This window comes from Centrocercus urophasianus, unplaced genomic scaffold (genome assembly GCF_019232065.1).
Source record: "Centrocercus urophasianus isolate 14NV4802_14NV808 unplaced genomic scaffold, USGS_Curo_1.0 seq_34, whole genome shotgun sequence".
NCBI classification, from domain to species: Eukaryota; Metazoa; Chordata; class Aves; order Galliformes; family Phasianidae; genus Centrocercus; species Centrocercus urophasianus.
Window position 1 is genome coordinate 7276420 of NW_024884911.1, and position 18943 is coordinate 7295362.

The 18943-nt window shown below is 39.2% G+C and overlaps 1 protein-coding gene and 1 long non-coding RNA gene across 11 annotated transcripts in view; one reads left to right on the top strand and one right to left on the bottom strand.

The window, feature by feature from the left end:
- Positions 1–18943, top strand: part of LOC122166829 — a 59415-nt gene that overhangs the window by 30041 nt on the left and 10431 nt on the right. For both annotated transcript variants that reach the window (XR_006170889.1, XR_006170890.1), the window contains exon 4: positions 12913–13029. This is a non-coding gene — a long non-coding RNA (uncharacterized LOC122166829). The remainder of the gene's footprint in view (positions 1–12912; positions 13030–18943) is intronic.
- LOC122166823 (spermatid perinuclear RNA binding protein) overlaps positions 1–18943 on the bottom strand; it is a 48536-nt gene that overhangs the window by 8506 nt on the left and 21087 nt on the right. For 5 of the 9 annotated variants that reach the window (XM_042830887.1, XM_042830888.1, XM_042830885.1 and 2 more), the window contains 11 exons: positions 18402–18619; positions 14527–14692; positions 11922–12066; positions 6590–6684; positions 6080–6175; positions 5150–5261; positions 4312–4409; positions 3760–3871; positions 3108–3200; positions 2089–2288; positions 356–514 (listed from right to left, as the gene is read on the bottom strand). In XM_042830887.1, the coding sequence (XP_042686821.1) occupies positions 356–514; positions 2089–2288; positions 3108–3200; positions 3760–3871; positions 4312–4409; positions 5150–5261; positions 6080–6175; positions 6590–6684; positions 11922–12066; positions 14527–14692; positions 18402–18619 (1494 nt within the window). Of the gene's footprint in view, positions 1–355; positions 515–2088; positions 2289–3107; positions 3201–3759; positions 3872–4311; positions 4410–5149; positions 5262–6079; positions 6176–6589; positions 6685–11921; positions 12067–14526; positions 14693–15467; positions 17482–17522; positions 17675–18401; positions 18620–18943 lie in introns of those variants that run through there. The other 4 variants (XM_042830891.1, XM_042830889.1, XM_042830892.1 and 1 more) reach the window with 3 other exon arrangements.

Here is an 18943-nt window from a genome sequence, read left to right on the forward strand (position 1 = left end):
AGTAAAGAGTGATGGATTGAGAGAAATTTCCAAACACAAGTTCTAATTTTAAGGATCAAGAGTTCTAGTGCTAGGAACTGTCCTTTGAAAGTAAATTAATATACTAGAGGCCCATACCACCATGATTTCAGAGATGTTCAGTCAGGACTGCTAAAATTTCTGGTAATTTGAGGAATATTGTATTTAAATTCAAATTATCAGTCTGCAGCCTATGGCAGGACAGGTCTGAGCCTGGAAATTCTTCAATTTCTCAACCATTGCTGTAATTAATAAGTCATCCTCTTCCAGGAAGGAAAGAAAGAAACAAAAACCACCTAATCTCTTCGTCACTTTGACTTTTCTATGGACTACTCACCTCTAGGGTAGCAGAGGTGTCAGCTGTAGAATTTCCAGTATTATTGCTTGAGATTGAAGACACTGTTTCATTTTTACCTTCGTTATCTGATTTTTCATCAGAACTCACACACTCAACATCTGCATCAAAACCAGTTGGATAACCCATTGCTTGTAAAACCTACAATGAAAATACAGGTAATTGGCTGTAAAATAGGTACTAGTACAGAAACAAAAACAAACATAGAAGGCTGATCACAAAGGAAGAATGGCCACCAGACTCTTAGTAAAGGCACAATGCTTAGAAAATGTATCTTTCACACTGAAATGGAGAAAAGCAGAGTAGCTATAGGAAAAATAGTCCCAGGTTTCCAGAAGCAGAATCAACACAAACAGAAATTTTTGTCTCTTTGTGCTGTACATTTAGCTGAATTTTCAGGGCTCCCAGTTTTCAGAAAGGTCAGATCTTAACTGAAACGTTAAGAGTAAGCTCCCTTTTCTGTATGGGAAACCAAGGCCCAGATTTGCCTGGGGTGTAGAGGGAATAGTGAGAGTGGGGTGCTGGCCAGGGAAAGCTAGTCTGCCACACCATCCATTTGCCCTTGGCTTGAATCAGGGATGTTTTTAAATGCAGCCCAGGATATGTGTGTGGAGATAGGGAACAGAGCTGGGTAGGTACCAGCAAAGATCTGTCAAACACAGAGAAGTTCAAGGGTAGAGAAGTTACAGCCCTTCAGAGCAAGCCTTAGCTCCCTTTCCCCACTCCCTCTCTTTTACTTCCCTGCAAACAGCTGCAGGGAGTGAGGTAAAATAAAGGCATGAGGAAGAAAGTCAGGAAGGACACACATGCAGAGCTGCCTTTCCTCAGGAACAACACATTCGCTCAGATACTTTCGGACACTTTGAACTTGAAAGCACAAAGGACAATGGGATTTTCAATACTGAAGTCAAAAGAAAGCACAAAGTTGCCAGATGAAGCTTCTGAAAAATGCAGTTCTTCTTAAAAACGCACAGAATGACAGATGCACTTGTTTTTACCATAATTGCAGTTAAGAGGTTCTCCTACAGATAATTCATGTGAAAGAAACTTCCCTTTTTCCAGAAACCCAAGACTTGGTCTGCTTTAGTATCTCAACTACCTCCTTGTCATGCAGTAAAGTGCTCACATTGGGCATTCCAGTCTACTAATGTTTAAAATACAAGAGCTCTGACAATGTGCAGCACCTACAAGAAGTCAACCAGTGACTGTGTTTCAGTCTCTTACTGAAAAACTGACTGGAGACCAACCACCGTGCATAGTGTTTACCACTGTGCGTGAAGGTATTCCAATACTGAAGACAGAAAACAGCTCCTTGTTTCAAGGAGTTTAACTGTCTGTGAACGGAGAGATTTGGAGAAGAAAGGGGTCTAAGAAGGAGCCACTAACATGCTGTCTTCTAATCAACAAGAGCAAGAAGTAAAACAAAACTGACACACAGACACCCCTCCCACCGCTGATGCAGAACTTCAATACCACATTCAGTCCATGAGCTGACATGTAGAGCCATGGGAGTTTTTCCTTCCACACTGTTCTCTCCACTATTCTAAAATCAGTGATGCTTTTTCATCCCATTGCCCAACCACGTTCTGAGTACATAGGTAGTAACTCACCCTCACTCAGATAACTATTTCACTAGCATTACTGGTTGTGACAACCATGTTCCATGCTCTGTGTTCCAAGATCTGAGGTTAGCTGATTACTTTAGGCTGCCTTACCTTCACTGCCACGTGGAGCTTGGCTGTTTTCTTAGAAGGTCCTGATGCTTCATATGTTGTACCATCAACATCTACAGACATTGTGAAGACTGGGGCATGGACTGGACCAGACTGGGACAGCAGTTTATACTGAAGCCCCGGCCTGATTTGGTTCAGCCTCATCAGAGCATTCATGAGATCTATTGCTTTACTATCTAGTACTAAGTGGGGGGAGAAGAAAGGAGGGAGATTAACAGGATAAATAAAGAAATGAAACAGTTTGTATCAGTTTGCATTTAAGTGCATTGTTGGTATAAAGGTGAAAACAACCTCCCAGTCTCTTGAAGATTAAGGGTAATCACAACATTTATGTCTGCAATAAGCTATTTCATGTTTGGGTAACTATAATTATCCATATTTTAAAATGAATTCAACTCTCTTACAGCTAACTGTATTCTTTCTGGCCTTTATAATAACAGTTTTGTAAGCAGTGAAGAACCAGACACAGAACTGGCACCAGTGGTAGCACAATCAAAATATCCTTTAGATGTACTTAGATATCCTCTAGATATAGATATCCTCAACGCTGAGATCTTTTTATTCTGTGCATAAATTCAATGTCAATGTTTTGTAGATGAAGCATTTTATGTTTTTCTTGTGGGAGGCTATTGAGAGACCAGTAGCTATCTCAAGAAGGGAGTGCAACAAGGCAAACCTTCACACTGCAGTATTACTGGGTAAAAAACAGTAGAGTGAAGCAATCAATAAAATACTTTACTCATTTAGGAAACCTAAATTTTTCCATGACCTGACAGGCTATTCCATTTAAAACACAAGTGACTGGGTTATTAATACATGTCAGGAGACATCCAAATACACAGTGAGAACTGTGTAACACTTGCAGTGCTGGACAATAGCAACACTATTTTTTGTTCCACAGACTGTTTCACACACTATTCCACTCCACCACAGAGAAGCTCTTACACCAGTTCCTATGTATGGTGTATCTTTGAAAACAGAATGGAGAAGTGTTCACTTACTTTTCCTCAGATTACGCTTCATCTTTTTATTTGGATCTTTATCATCCCCAACACCATCTTCAAACGGTCTCTTGAGAGCAGATGAGCCTGTACCTAGGGTATCATGAATGTACTATTAGAAAAAGGCAATTCTGAAACAGGATTCACAGCAGTCCCATACTGTTCTTTCCATGTTTATAACTATGAAAAAAACCCTCAGCCTTCAGTCAAAGCTTTCTTATTTGTACATGTGGGCCAACAGGAGCTTATTACTCATTGTACTAAGCCATGAAAGATGTCTGTTTCCAATATTATGTAATGAAATTCTTGTTATGGACATTCATTATATGCTTTTTCATCAGTCTAAATTCTCCTCTTCCCCATGATATGAATCATAACTACTACTTATCTTTAGGTCCCAAAATGACTTTGTGCTTAAGGAAAACTGTCCATACCCTAGCTATACTGCTACTACTCTGTTGGTAGTCTGGAGAACTTCCACACTTTCTCCTAACAACAAATAATTAAGTAAAAGACAAAAACAAACAGAAATTTAACATAAAGAAGAGCTTTTGCCTTACGTTCATAGCATGTATCTCGGGAGTTTTGTTCATTCTACATTAATTCCTAGTTTACTTCCAAATTAGTAACTTTTGAAGCAAACAATACTTACCTTCTTTGTCAGCTACTGACCAGGAGTATTTCTGAAATGACTTATTTGATGGGAGAGGATCCATTTCCAAAACCTTATAAATCTGACCAAAGGCTGATAATCTGAGGGCATGCTACAAAGTGACAGTAGAAATAAAAGTTACATCACAGCACTGCTTTTTCCACAGTTGTCTACATTTCTAACTAAGTTTGCAAACAGTCTTTTCCTTCATGTGGAATGACAGCTGTAGAAAAATGTTTATTTATAAAAACCTAAAACTCTTTTTCCATAATAGAAAGTGCAGGCCACATTGACAGGGTGCCTACTCTAGGACTCTGGGCTGTGAGCACTTGAGATAGGATGCAGAAGGTGTGCACACAGTGGGCTGCTAAAGGATTTACTTCATCTCTGCTAAACTCTTGCACTCATATCATTTCATCTTCTCATTGTAGGGCACTAGAAGAACCATTGGGACTGCTTTTAAAATATGCCACCCTGTCAGAGAATAAATTGAATTAACCAGTTGAAACCTTCAGTATTACAGCATCTAGCTCTTGAGCATGAGTTCTGTACCTGAGCACTGTGCGTAATGGCTTCTTTTTGCTGAACTGTCATATCAGACAAAGCATCTGTTGGCTCCCGTTCACAGGGGTCATGCAGACCAGGGCCTCCTGTGAAGGAAGATAAAAGGAGATTATTGGGAGTAAACATGAAACAATATGAAAATAGTGACTGTTGGATTTTGCATGTGCTGGTCTCTATCTTCAGCAGCGCTCCTTTTCCAAGAAAGGATTCAAATATCATAGAAAGCAAGCTAACCCTTGAAGCAGGAGGCCGTGGTACTAATCCTTGTAAAAATAAATGCATACGTACAGCTGTGTGAACTAGAAGTAGGAGGTTTAACAACAGTAATGATTTGAGTACATATGCTGATTTCAGTTTAACAATAGAAAGCAGGCAGTCATTAGGTCAGTATTTATACGTAACCCCTTAATGAAATAGAAGTTTATTTATAAGCAAACCCAGCATTTCCCTAGAGGTGTTCATGGCCAGGTTGGATGGGGTCCTGGGCAACCTGATCTAGTGCCTGATTTAGTGTTTGGAAACCCAGCCCACGGCAGGGGGTTGAAACCTGATGACCTTTGAGGTTCTTCCCAACCCAGGTCATTCTGAGATTCCCTATGAACTCCTAACTGCATTGGAAGTACTTCATTCAAGCAGTTATGACTGTGCAACCTTCCTTTTGTCTTTCAATTTTAAACAAGAAGTCATTAATTTAGCTCCACAGCAGGCAGGGAGCACAAGGTAGACATTTTTCACCTAATCATACAGCAAGCAGCAGCATGCTGTTAGAAGGGTGAGGGCTGCCTGATAAGTCTTTCGTATTCCTGAAGTTAATCCAGCCCCTTACCAGGAAGCAGAATTCCAGATGCCAAGCACTCCATCACTCGTCGTAATGCTTCCCCAGCGCCCAGAGGTCTATTACAAGTACCTATAGATTTTTCACATATAAGCTCGAGTGGCTAGAAGACATTAAATTACGATTAGTATGGACACAAGGGTAACTGTATCTGTAGTTAAAAAACGAGAGGTTGAGGGGAAGAACATTGACATCAGTTTACTCCAATTTTAATGCACTACGGTCCTAACTGCAGATACTGCCATTCCAGCACACGTAATATTCCCTGCTCTGAGTTTGTTACCTTCTGAGGAGACGAATGCTCTCCATTAACTGAATAGGAAAGTCTAAAAGGATGAGCCTTTTACAGCCAAATCAGGAATATTCTTCTCCTGTCTAAGGGATATTCAAAGGGGTTGGACTTGATGACCTCTTTGAATCCATACAATTCTTTGATTCTGTGATATCAGTTCTACATAAGAGAAAACACTGCCTTCTGTGACCCCTTAAGTGTTCCTTTCTGGACATGCAGAATACCTGGCCCTCTCCAAACCTGCTAACATGGAATAATGTGGTCTGATAGGACCACCATCGCCACTGTAGCAGGGGACTCTGAATAGCTGAAGTTGGGTAACATGGGGAATTCTGTTGTAAACCCATAACGGTGTGCAGTTCCCCACACTGTCATTCCTCCTTCCTTAATAATGGCACACCTAATAGACTGAACAAATATTCATACTCTTTTTCTTCCTGTAAGCACATTCCCATGCAGGCAGCAGTTAGTGGAAAGTTCGGAGAGTTGGGAGAGAAGCTAAAGGGAGAGAAGCTAAAGGGAGATAGAGAGTCATACAGCGCACTGCTTCCCCCAGTTCAGACACTGCTACAGTCCTTAAAAGAAGTCTGAGATCTGAGCAGGTTGCCTTCAGCTCTTTTTGTACTTACCCATCCTTTCAGTGGTGCCCATGTGGGAACTCTGTTGCACAAATCCCGCAGAATACGCAGCACAATTACACATGATTTTAGTCCATTTGCCCTGGCCTAAAACAAACAAAATGGTTCCAGTATACCTGCAAAAAACCTTGCCTTCACTTTTGCTTTTCTTTTTAAATGCACAGAGTCCCAGGATAGGCTTTTTTTTAAAATGATAACTATTTAATGCTTAATCAGACTCATGCAAAACAAGAACAGTTATAGAAAATAAAATATTTCAATTTATAGAGAGACAAAAAGGAAGCAAAACGTCAAGATTGCTTTCGTAGTCTCACAACAACTCTAGACCAGTTGGCTGTGTACCTGTCATGCCTGCCCTTATACAGTACAGCACTGAATTCCGAATTGCAGACCTTTGCTCTACTAGGGACTAATCAGAAATTAAAGAGGCATTAAAATTAAATATCTCAAATTAAACCTCGTAAGGCTACAGTAACAACAAGGTAAGAACAAATAGCCAACCTGAAACCATTTGGCGTGCCGCAGAGACGCCAAGGCCTCCAGGCATTTCTGCCTGTCCAATAAGTCCGGAGGATCTTTCATCGCAACACTGTCTACTGGTAAAAATGGGATAAAAAGAGACAGATACAATTTGACCAAGGGGTTTCTGTCACAATACAAAAAGAGCGGCAGCATCTCAAAGAGGTAATAAGACTCCCAGAATTTAAGTGCACTGTTATTTAATTTAAACAAGCTCTTAAAGGTAGTAAATGTGCACGTGTGCAACAGAAGCAAAGGCATTCGCTCCTTATAAAATAATAGTAATAATAAAGATGGCCACTGCTATAGACAATCTGGGATCTTATTAAAAATGTAGAACACATTTCAGGGCAGAAAACAGCTATATAGCACTTTTTTTGGTTGTTCTTTCCCTTCTTTGTGACTTTTAAGTGCACAAAAACGGCACAGGATTTTAGAGACAAGCTTCTTTTGACAAGGGGAAGATTTTCGTGAGAGGGGTAGAATATAAAAAACAGTACAGAGTGCTCTGAGGTTATTGCTGTGCAAGCGTTGGTGATTTTTAAGAAATTGAATTTATTTGAAATATTTTTTATTGAACAGTATTAGCAGTATTGAACAGTAATTCACTGACAGAAATATGTAAGAAATGCTTATGAGAAATTTCTGCAGTTTGATTAATTTCTCATATAACCAAAACATAGGAAAGAAAGAAGTTTGGTAAATTACAGATACATTTTGAGAAGTAGCCCCCACTTGTAAAAATCTTCACTCTCAACAGCAACCAAAAACAAACAGATGAAATTCAAAGAAGGATTTTAGAGACAAGACATTTTCCGTTGAGCTTTACACTTTCCTCACATCTCTTCCTCTTTTTTTGATGCAGCGTGCAGACTGCTCTTAGCAGTCGCATCCAATTCTGAACAAGGAATGTTGTAACAGCCCTTTCCTCCCTCGTTTTTATTTTTTCTTAAAAGGAGCAATCAGCTTCCAGACTTTCTGGAAACTACAAATGACAGATTGTACATATCGGAGAGCATGTAGATTCAGATTTTCTGTGACAGGAGAACATCAGAGCGGAAGAAAAATGAATTCATGGCTCAGCTGTAACTTGAACATGTTGTTTTCCCATGAATACACAACTATTCTTCAAAGTAAATATTTTGGAAAAACTAAAACAACCTTTTCATCATTGCTAATGGACAACTCTCCAGCCTGCAAGAGAGATTATGAATGTCTGGATGAAATAAAACATCCAGTCCAAAATCTATGCTGGATTCAGTATCCAGAAAGACTTTTAAAATAGCAGGATGTTAGGAGAAAAAGTACAGTGGGTTTGTACATTGCAGTAGGTACTTTTCCATAGGCTTCTTTCAGTGGCATTGTTTGTAAGTGGAATCACACCTTTAACGTTAAGCTGCTCCACCTCCTGTGCCCCCAATGGGAAGGTTACTCTGGTTAAAGCACATTATGTTACAATGGATAAAAGAGCCCAAAGCCCAAAAAAAGTGTAAAACTGAACAGAACCAGGTGTCTTGTCTGATAGTTCATAGCTGCATCTTGCACCTGCTTGTTCTGCTGTCAGCAGAAGACTTAAGTGCTATAAGCTTATTTTCTGACCCTGATGAACTTCACAGCAGATATTTGCATTGTTTCTTATTGCCCTCAACAACACCATTATAATATTGAGATTAATCACTTCTCTTGCATGTTCTCCAAATAAAAGCTGCAGTCTCAAGGTACTTGATTGCTATGAGAATACAAGGTCACTTACAAACACAAAGCTTGCTTCTAAATTTTGCAGTTTCATTTATTTTCAGGAGTAGTTTCATGGCACAATTACTAAATATACATCTGTGCAGTTGCATAAAAAGATCCTTTATTTTGGACAATAAAAACATCTGCTTAAAGCTCACATATTTTATAAAACAACTACTGTCAATGAATGATCAGAATCTTATTTTAAAACGTTAGAAATAGCAAAGATGACTGACTGCAAACTCATTAGATTTTGTCCAGATACAGTTCATCGCCAAGCTAGTCTACTGCACAGACTGCTAAAGCACGTTGCGTCAGGTGGCAAAGAAGTTTGTTTGCCTTAGAACTATAAGGCCACAGACAGAATATGTCAGTCATTCCGGTGAATGAAAAGGCTTTTCTATTCTCTTAAGATCTGTTTTCAGCAAACTGAAATCTTAATTCTGCAGTAGGAATAAGACCATTTCGAAAGGCCTATATTAGAAATAACTTGGGGAATTTTGCTGATTACAGTTTCAGTACTGGTGTTCTGAGTACTTTGTGCAGATGCTGCAGTCAGCCAACTTCTGGTGCTATTAAACAGGAGGATGAAGAGAACAGGCAGTGAAGAGGGTGAGCAGCTTGTAGCAGACTGCCTTTCAACATCCTCAGGAGAATGGCATGTTTCTTCATGCTCTGCCAGTCAGCAAAGTGAGACCCAATCAAAATTTTTCAGGTGTGGTTGCAAAGCTTTCCTTTTTTTTTTTTTCCTTCTGGTTTTAACAAAAGCAACGACACAAGGAGTTTAAACAAGTAGAAAATAATAAAGCCCTGACATCAGCTCACACACTGCAACGTAGAACCAATCTTTAGTAAATCTCTCCCCACTTGCTGTATTTACTCCCTCCTTACAGCGGCTGCCAACTTCATTCACTTAAGTCAGCCACACAAGGAGTGTTGTGTTCTCCACAGAGGCACGGTTCCTCTGTTCTGGAGCATCACTGGCTGCCAGCTAAGGCAGGCTGTTTATGTAGAAGGTGCTCAGTTACAGAGCAGGGTTGATTCCAGCACCACTTTGGTAACTGAACTGGTTTATTATTACATAAAATTAAGTGACTATTGCTCAGTAGCAGGAACTGATTTGCCAGGTACAGCATTCTGGTTTGGAGAGCTTAATTTATATTTGATGTTATGGCTAGAAATTAGTTTCAGTTTAATCTGAAGCAAAATGCAAGCATTTAGATGCTTATCTTCTTAACATGAGAAAGCAGAGCTTTATGGATAGCCATTTGAGAAACACTGAAATGCACGCGCGCACACATACACACAGTAGTCCACTATTTATTTTTGCTAACAAGGAGCAAAAACAAATAGGGAAACACCACAGTTTAAACATGAACACTTTTCCAAAGAGGTGGGGACTGAAGAGAAATCCAGAAATGTTTTTGATACATTCTGACATCAGGGCATGAAGGTACACACAGCATTCCTACAGAACAGATGGGAGCACTGAGAAGGAGGCCCATTGCCCTAACCTCACTGATTTGGTTAGAGGAGGATTAGTGGCTCGCCACCGAACAGTGAAACCTTGGTCAGTTTCGTGTGGGCTCTGCACCCCGGCGGAGGCTTGCAGGACGCCTGGATGCAGGCAGCCTGTCTTACACTAAAGATGAAAGGCCAAATGACAAGCATTTAATTCCTTCATCAAAAATACAGCATGGAATAAACTTGGATCGGTTTTTAAAATTGCACAAGGTTGTAATTAAGTTTGGTTGGCATTTTTTCCAGGAGTATTGAGAAAAAAAAAAAAAGGCACTATTTTCTTTGGAGATCAAAGTATTTTTAGATGAAAATTTCTCTGAATATTTTCACTTGGTAAAAGGGACTCAAAGAATTGCAGATATTGTGAAAAAATATGAATTTATATTTTCCACTTAATTTACACATCAGTATCTGCATACCTTTTATGCAGGGAGACAATACATTTGCTTCACTTGGGATGAATCAGTGTCAAAGAACCTGCGCTTCAGAACAAGATCCATTTACCCACCTATTCTTATCAGCTTTACAGAAATAACAGTGTAACACTGCTCCAGAGGCAGTAACACAGTTTCATGTTTTGAAAAAATAGAGTAGTTAAGATAGGAAACTATTAAAATTAAAATCCTCGTTCATTTTGGGATGAATTCCAGAGTCATAAGAGTTCACTGCCACAACAGCATCCCTTACTTTTTTTGCAGCATATTTGAACATATTTGGATGGAAGCCTTTGCAGAAAACCATCACCTTGTGGGCATATTACAAATGCCTTGTCATTAAAACTTGTTCTGCACTTTGTGCATCTCCTCATAAACATCCATCAGCTGCAGAAACAACAAGCCTGACCAATGTCTTGTGGCAAGCTGAAGAACAACTGAAGTAATATGCAGTTTCTTTTTAGTGGTCTTGCAAAAGAGCATAATTACTAATTTGAGAATAAACAGACACTGCAATTAGGAAATCTTTGCCGTTCATCTGTTTTGTAAGATGTTTCTGCATCCAACTGCTGCCAGAGTGCTACGTTTCCTTTCAAAATGAGCCTTCCTGCCCTTGCCTCAAACGAAAATGAAGAGAAACTGACCAACATTTCATACTGTATCGGTAGTTTATGTGGGAGAGGGGAGGAAGCAAAGGACTTGTGGCAAGTCTAGAATGGGAAGAGAGCAACAGGGAGTTCCCTAGCCCACATGGGCCCAGCTGCCTCAGTTGTCATGACAGAGAATGGCCAGTTGGTCAAAGGTCTGACATCATCCAGTGGCAAAGTCTCTAGGGATTGGCTTGGGAAGCGAAGCAGAAATTACTGACATGATGTAAAAAAAAATAAAATACGGCTACATTTGCTCTTCTCTATTTCTCTGTTTCCAGCCTCATTGATGCTACCAGTCAACAGTTCTTGAAAAAGGGGCTTATGACTAGATTGGAGGTCAGGCAGTTAGGGAGAAGGAGTAGAAAGAAACTAAGTTACAGTTTTCTAAATCTATTTTGCACCAAGGATATGAGGTACAACATTGAATTCAGAAGCAAAAGTACTCCATTATAGCACCCTAACTTCAATTGAATCCAAGTTAGGAAACTCTTAAATCTAGAAACACACATATGTATCAAGAACAAAAATTGAGGGTCAGGGGAATATGCTTGCAAGCTTTGCAGGAAAGTTATTGTATATAAGAAGAGAAACAGTTTAATGAGTTTTTCAAGATACTGGGAACCAATCCCACTTGACTGACTGAATTTAAAAAAGGACTGTGCAGCGCTGGGGTGCTCAAGAATCAACTAGCAAGACTGAAAGAAAGGAGAACTAAGATATCATTCTGTATCAAGTTAACACTACCAGTATTGCTTGCACATGAAAGCTAATGCATAGTTACATGACAAATAAGTGACTGTTGTCTTCTTAAGGCATAAGTAACGTAACCAACTGTGGCAATAGCCAGTCTGGTTAGTACAAAATACACAATCAAAAACCTACTTGCTAATTAACCCTGTGCTGCACAGTCAGGGTATTTAGATAGAATTCAGATAGAACACTCTTAAAAACAAGTTAAAACGCTCCGTGTACCTCCTTCCTTCTTCTCTGCTTCATCTCGAATGAGAGGGGACGTAAGTATCACCTTCAAGGTTAGCTTGGGCTCCTTTGTGTTACGAATAATAATAGCTGCCTCATTTACATGCTCCTCCACGAGATACTTCTCTTCTGTAAGTTTCTGAAAGTCACCAAGAAAGATTTCAAGAATCTCCTAGTCAACTGAAAAACTGTGGTTTCTGTACCTGCAACACACCTCTGGAATTAACGAGAAGGCTACAAAAGATTGCAGTAACAAGTATGGCCCTGCCTCCCTCAGTGAAAACAAACTGAAAAACCCAGTAACATGCTTGAAAACAAATATTCTGCAGTAAATTTAATTACAATGCTAAGTAGCTTCCCTATCAATATATTGTATACAATCGTGTATTATCACATCCCTATCAATATATTGTATACAGTCGTGTATTATCACATCTTTATTTTAATCAAAAACAGAAGCCAACTTTTGTAGCTGCTATTATGGGAAATAGTAACATCTACTATTAGTCTTAGAAAGTGCATGCCTGTCCAGTAGTGCTGCCTCTAACTGTAGAAGCTCTTGTGTGCAGTATGACCAACACAACCATAACTGTCAGCACACACGGACAAGAGCCTCCAGAACAGGATTGGCTGACGAAGTCCATTTCTTACCAACTCTAAGCCACTCTTCAAATCCCAACAGATAGTTTGGAGAGGTGCTGAAATCTCTGCTGATTCTTATCCGCACGCAATTCTGACGGCCTGTTTTGCAACAAAACTGCCCCTTGCTACACTTCCAAATACGTGGATTCCACTTCACACTACTTTTGGTAGCCATGGGAGGTACTGAATCCCTGTCCCTTTATAAATAACCACTGACATCTTTTAGAAACTCACAGTTGCATTTCCATCTTGCATTTTTCCAAACACAAATATATTAATCTTTCTTCAGAGGTTTAAGGTGCTCACTCTTCTGATTTTGTCTCTTGATCTCTTCTTCACACAGCACTTGAAACTGAATGCAAGACTCCACTGTTATCCAGTGCACTCACTGATACCAGCCCCAGAAGAGATTCCTGAGAATGCCTAGAAAACCTGACCTTCCTCTCCTGACAGCACATCAGTAAGTCAAGAATGTCTTTCAAACTGATCTATTTTCAGACATTTTTCTCTTGCTTAATTACTACCTACAAAAGAATTTAATATAAGTTGCCTAATAATTTGTCCTAACTAACATCAAAATTATCTCAACTGATCTGTATCTCTCACCCTTAAGACCTGCACAGAAAACTACAAATTAATTCTAAAGCTAACTCCTAGTATTTGTATGTTTCAGCAAGATTATGAGGTTAGAACATTAGTAATTGGAACATATCTAACTACTTTTCCCGTTGAGACTTGCACCCCAACTCCAGTAGTGTTGAGATGAAATCACTTAAGCATCTGCTCATGGTTAGCCTACAAGGCAAAATAAAGCAGAAGCTAATATCTCTGTACATCAAGTGCAGGTTTTGCCCACTAACAAACCTACATCTTCCTTGTCTGTCCTTGTCTGGCATGTCTGCAAAACCTCCTTATTGTCATGATAGTTGTAAGCTGGTTTCATGATTTAGATCCCTCTTACCTCAACTTTAAAATAAAACCACCACCAACAAAAAAAGCAAACCAAAAATCCCAAGCATACACCAGCTTTTCTTATCACTGTCAACCTTTTTCAACTCACATCATCTGTGGACAGGGAACAAACATAGTATTTACTATCTCATATCTCTTTATGCGAACAAAGGAGCAGTGAGAACCAACAGCTGTCAGAAGTGGCAGAACACATATAGTCTATGTGGAAATAAGCAAGGCAGAAAAACAGATCAGGAGAGAAACGAATCCTGTTTGGATCTGGTTTGGAGAGAGTCACTTGCAGTGCAGTATTTTGGGGCACAGTTTCTCAGTAACAGCGTATGTTTCAATCTGGATTGGACTTAAAGGTATCTGGATTGGACTTAAAGGTATTAGCTTTTTAGCTGCTTTGAAGAGACCAGTGTTAACTCTTAAGTGCTGGATGCCAAAATTAAAATGAAATAGCCATAAATAAAAACAATTATAAGCTCATGAATAAAATAAGCTATAATGAGCGACCATCTAAATTGACTTTTTTCTCACTTCAGATGTACAGTGGCACTTATTTTGGGGAAGCCTAAGGAAAGCAAAGCTACTACAATGTAGAACTCAAGAAGTTCAGGCAGGGAAGCGGAGAACAACAAGGACCGCATGCTTGAGCAGGGAGTTATTTCTGAGACTACCGTTAGCTCACATTACTGATTGGAGCAGAGAACAAAAATCAGCAATGTTAGTTACTAAATAGAAAGGTTAGCTATCAGAATGGGAAAACTGACATCACAAAAAAGGGATTAGGACAGCACCATGAGCAAGACGTTAAATTCTGTGAATAGCTACTTCATAACAACACATTGGAGATGTGGTCTAGAGGTGTTGTCCTAGATTCAAAGTATGCTTTTTAATCTTTAACATATTTCTCTTCTCCTGGAAGGAATTACAGTCTTGACCCAAACACATCTTGCAGTGCTATCATTCATTGCTACAGGACTACCCTGAATTAACTCACCTGAATTTGAATGGGGAGATTGTCTTTGACTATACATAATAAGGTCTTTGTGGGTTTTTCTTTGCACATGAGAACCAGCTCCAAATCCATATCATCTTTTATCAGCAAACCCTTTGCAACCAAGCCAATTCTCATAACACCACACAAGGTCCGACCACTCTGATCCCTGGAAATGAAATAATTCTGAGTAATTAAAATGGTATTTTTACATATTCAAAATACTTGTATTATGCTATAACAGTGAGGAGACAAATGGATGGGACTGATTACAGTGCTGAAGTGGCATATTACTTATCAGAAAATTAAGCATAGAATGCTTTTATAAAAGTGGTTCCTACGAAAAAAAATAATCAAAGCATTGATTTGCAATTCACATGAGTGCAGAAGATGCCTAGCTCAAGTCACAAAGCACAAAAAAAAGCAAAATTAACTGTCTGCAAATCTGCCAAAAGAATACAGTAATTATGATCTAGACAAGCTCTGACAGAGTTCCCATTAGCAGAAGTGATCTGAGCTGTCTTTTAGCAATGCTCCAAGTTTAAACACGGCCGTAGCCCTTCATAATGTTTTGTTTAATTCATATAGTCAAACCTTTACCTTAAAATTTATATCAAAAATTATTATTTTAATTGTAGCACCTCCTGGAAACTGATTTTTCAATAAAAGTCCTGGTTCCAGAAAACCTTCCAGGCCTAATTCCTTCAACAGGTCTCACCAGTGAAACCTACAGCAACAGAGGTGTGAGTTCTAGGCACTAGATTCCAGTCCCCAGTAACGCTTAGGGAACATTTAAGGACCACAGCAGACAACTTGCAAAGCGATGTGAGAACATTTTAGTTCTGAGTATTGAGAAGAAAACTGCAACAAAAACCAGTTTAGTAGGCTAAAGAAAAACCATAAAACTTGCATAATAAACAGCGAGGAAAATGCAAGAAAAGCACCTTTGACAGTTCAAAACCAGCTACTGCCATGACTCATCTCACATACTGTGGCACCAACTAGCGGCACATCCCCCTTACAAAAACAACAGAAAGCACATAATCAGTAAAAGCAGAAAATCATCTCAGCCAGTAAGGCAGCATCCCTGTTCCTGTCATTGTTACCATCCAGTAGGTTAGACTGGATAAAAAAAAAACAACAAAGCATATCACATTGTAATCCAAGATCATTAAATAGATCTTAAGAGATCCTACGCTTCACTCGATCAATAACATCATCCAGCCATCCCACAGACTTTGCACAAGTACTTTAAGTGGAAATGCTGCAACAGGTGTCTGCACAAACAGAAGAAAGGAAGGTCAGTCAGCAATCCCACTATCCCAGGAACAGTCAGAAGCAAACAAGCTTTGGCTTTTTTTAACTACTGTTACAAAAGCAAACAGTATCTCAACTTCTAGCCTGAAACTGTGCTACTTAGCCAGTATCTGGATGCAGATAATTCCTTTGAATATGGATTGCAGCTAGCAATGAAGATAATTTACATCGTAGGGAAATATACTTTAGCCCCTTTTAGCTTGTAAGTGATTAGTAAAATAATCTGCCCCCAAACAAATGCATAAATAAGCAAATTGTTCTATATGTATAAATAATGCATGGATGTTTGCAGTAACTGTACTCCAGATTTGCAATAGAGCAGAAGCACAAAACCACATGCAAAGGTGTGAATAGCAAGGCTATCCAATTGTCTCAAAAGCGCTTAATGCAAGCCTGGAACTTTTTTAATATTTATTTTTAGAGAATCCATTCCACGGCCTGTGCTGTCCACATCAGAAGACATGTGGAAACACTGCCAGTAATTGTAAAAAATAACCAACAAAGTGTGTAGTGCACTTAGAAGGACTTTTTCTGTGGGAATCGGAACTTAAATACCTTCTTCAATAACATGACAACATTAAATTGTCCATCTGTAGAAAAGCAGCCTTTCAATACAGCACAGTTATTCTGCAGTGGTAATACAATTGGCTAAAATAATTTTTTACATTAGTTTATGTAACAATATTCATGAATTTACATGTCTTGCTATTTCTGTTTGAATACATTTCACACCAAACAAGTGATACATCACAGCTCGTGTGCCTGTTAAATATTTATTACAGAAAACATAAAGCCACAGGAATCGAGTAAATCTGTACATTTACTTTTCAAAGCTATTCTGTTATGGTCTTCATATGGCTGAACATTTCCTATTAGAAACTGCATCCGAAGAAGGCGGTGCCCCATTGGAACTTCACACAGAACAAGCAGTTCTTACGACAGTTCCCAAGCCCATAACTCTGCATTAGACAAAGTCGAATACGAGTATAAATGCTAAAAAAAAATCTGCAGAAAAATGCTATTAATACTTGAGGGATTTTCTGTAGAACCCACAATGCTATTTGGAAATAGCAAGATACCAAGTCATGAATGCTTGCTGCTCCTCCCACCCATGAAGGATTTTTCTAGTTAATACAGAAGCAGATTTCTTGTTTCTAAATTGGAGTACATTCAGATGGTGAGGCACAGCAGAGCTTCATACTGCATTTCCTGAATGCTTTATGAGACCTGGGAAGAGCTAAGAACCACATTACAACAACAGAACAAGAAGCAGCATTTCATTTTTAAAATTCCAAAGATACCCCACTATGAATTTAGGAATAACTGATAAATATAATGGTTATCAGTGTCTCTTCCACCTTAAGCAAGTATAGTGTATTTTCTGTTCACAAACTGATATAACTCTGAATTAGGAAGACTGTGTCTTCTTCCATTATCCACACTGAATTGTATCTCACTCCAGAAGTACATAGTTCAGTGCATTAGTATTTCTACTGCTGCTAGAGTAGTTTGTATTGCACCCTGACCCCACATAGAAACAATTTTAAATATGTATTATTTACCAGCACACCAAAAAAAGGCCTCGCAATAGAACTTTCACTGGCATAAAAGGTGTCAGAAAACATAAGGAATACATATGGATAAAGAATACACCACTTATCAGTTTTAAGAACAGAACTTACTGGGCAAAGCCCATGTAGCTGCAGACTTTCTTAATATTCCACACACCATAGGAAAGGAAATTGGAAGAGTCCTTTGACTACATCTCTAGTGCAGGTTACGTTATGGATGTAACCAGATTAGAGTCCCGAGAAGTTCAGTGGAGAAGTATTATCTAACAGGAAGAGCAGAGAACTGGAAATCAGGTTTTTCAGGTCATGACATATTTGCTGTTCGCCTCCTAGTGCTTCACTTCCTCATCTGCAAACTGGAGAGAATACTTACCAGAGCTGGAGAGCATATGAAACAGGAAGCCCAAGTTCTAGTTCTAAGTGCCCGAGTTAAAAACTTATACACCAAGAAACCTAAAATAAGGAGCCAGTTGTTTCAGCCTCTTCTTCAACTACTGGAGTTATGCTAGAACAAGAAAACTTGGCACCACGTCAAGGAGCAGACTGGGACATACAGCAAACAGATGTTTCACTCAGAGCACAATAAAACAGAAGGAAATGGATCCTTAGAAAAGCTGGTTTGCTAAGTAAACAGTAAGTTCATAAACATCTTTTGTTTCTTAAACGGAAGGAGTCCCTAAGCTACATGACTGCAGATTTGCATTCACGTGCTACAGGTACATATATACACTTATTGCTGAAACATTTAACTGCTAAAATGCAGTTTCACATTACATGAAAATAAGAGAGCAACTGCTGCCTAAATCTTGCTTATTCCTATTCCTTGCACTCGCTCTGTATGTTCCCACCTCAAGCAGTGCAAATATATTCACTGTGTCCCATGAATATTTGTACACAACAGAATCAAAGCACGCTACAACTCTTATTTTGTAGGAAAGGAACCTGCACAGTAACTGCACAGTAACATATTATGAGGCTCAACTCACTCACTTGGCATTGCTTTCTGCAGCTTCCTCCTTTGCTTCCACATCACCCTCACATTTTACCGACTTGTTCTTTTCATCCATCCAGTCAGACACATGCTTAAGGGCACATTCTACTGTTGATACCATGTTCTGGACAGCTTCAAGTTCTTCTGGAGATGGATAAATGGTTGAATGTTTCACCATAACATGGCGGTCATCGTTAGCAAAAGATCGGATAGATCTCTGTTACAGAGTGGGAAAGGAGAGGAAAAAGAACAAAATTATTCAGTTATCAATAGAAAGACACTACCTGAATGGCAGTCCTCACTGATAGATGTAAGAAAAGGTTTTATGATGACCATGTGTTGCAATCTGGCAGGACTGATTTCTTATCAGAGAGATACACAGACACCAAAGACTATCATGGAATCAGCATTAAGCTGGCAAAATGTATAAGGCTTAAGGTGGGGTTTCTTTTTGACACCTAGCATTGGATGCCTAGAAGCCTTTACTGGCCAGTAATACTGGCTGCTAACACTGGCACATCTGGAGCACAATTTATGTCCA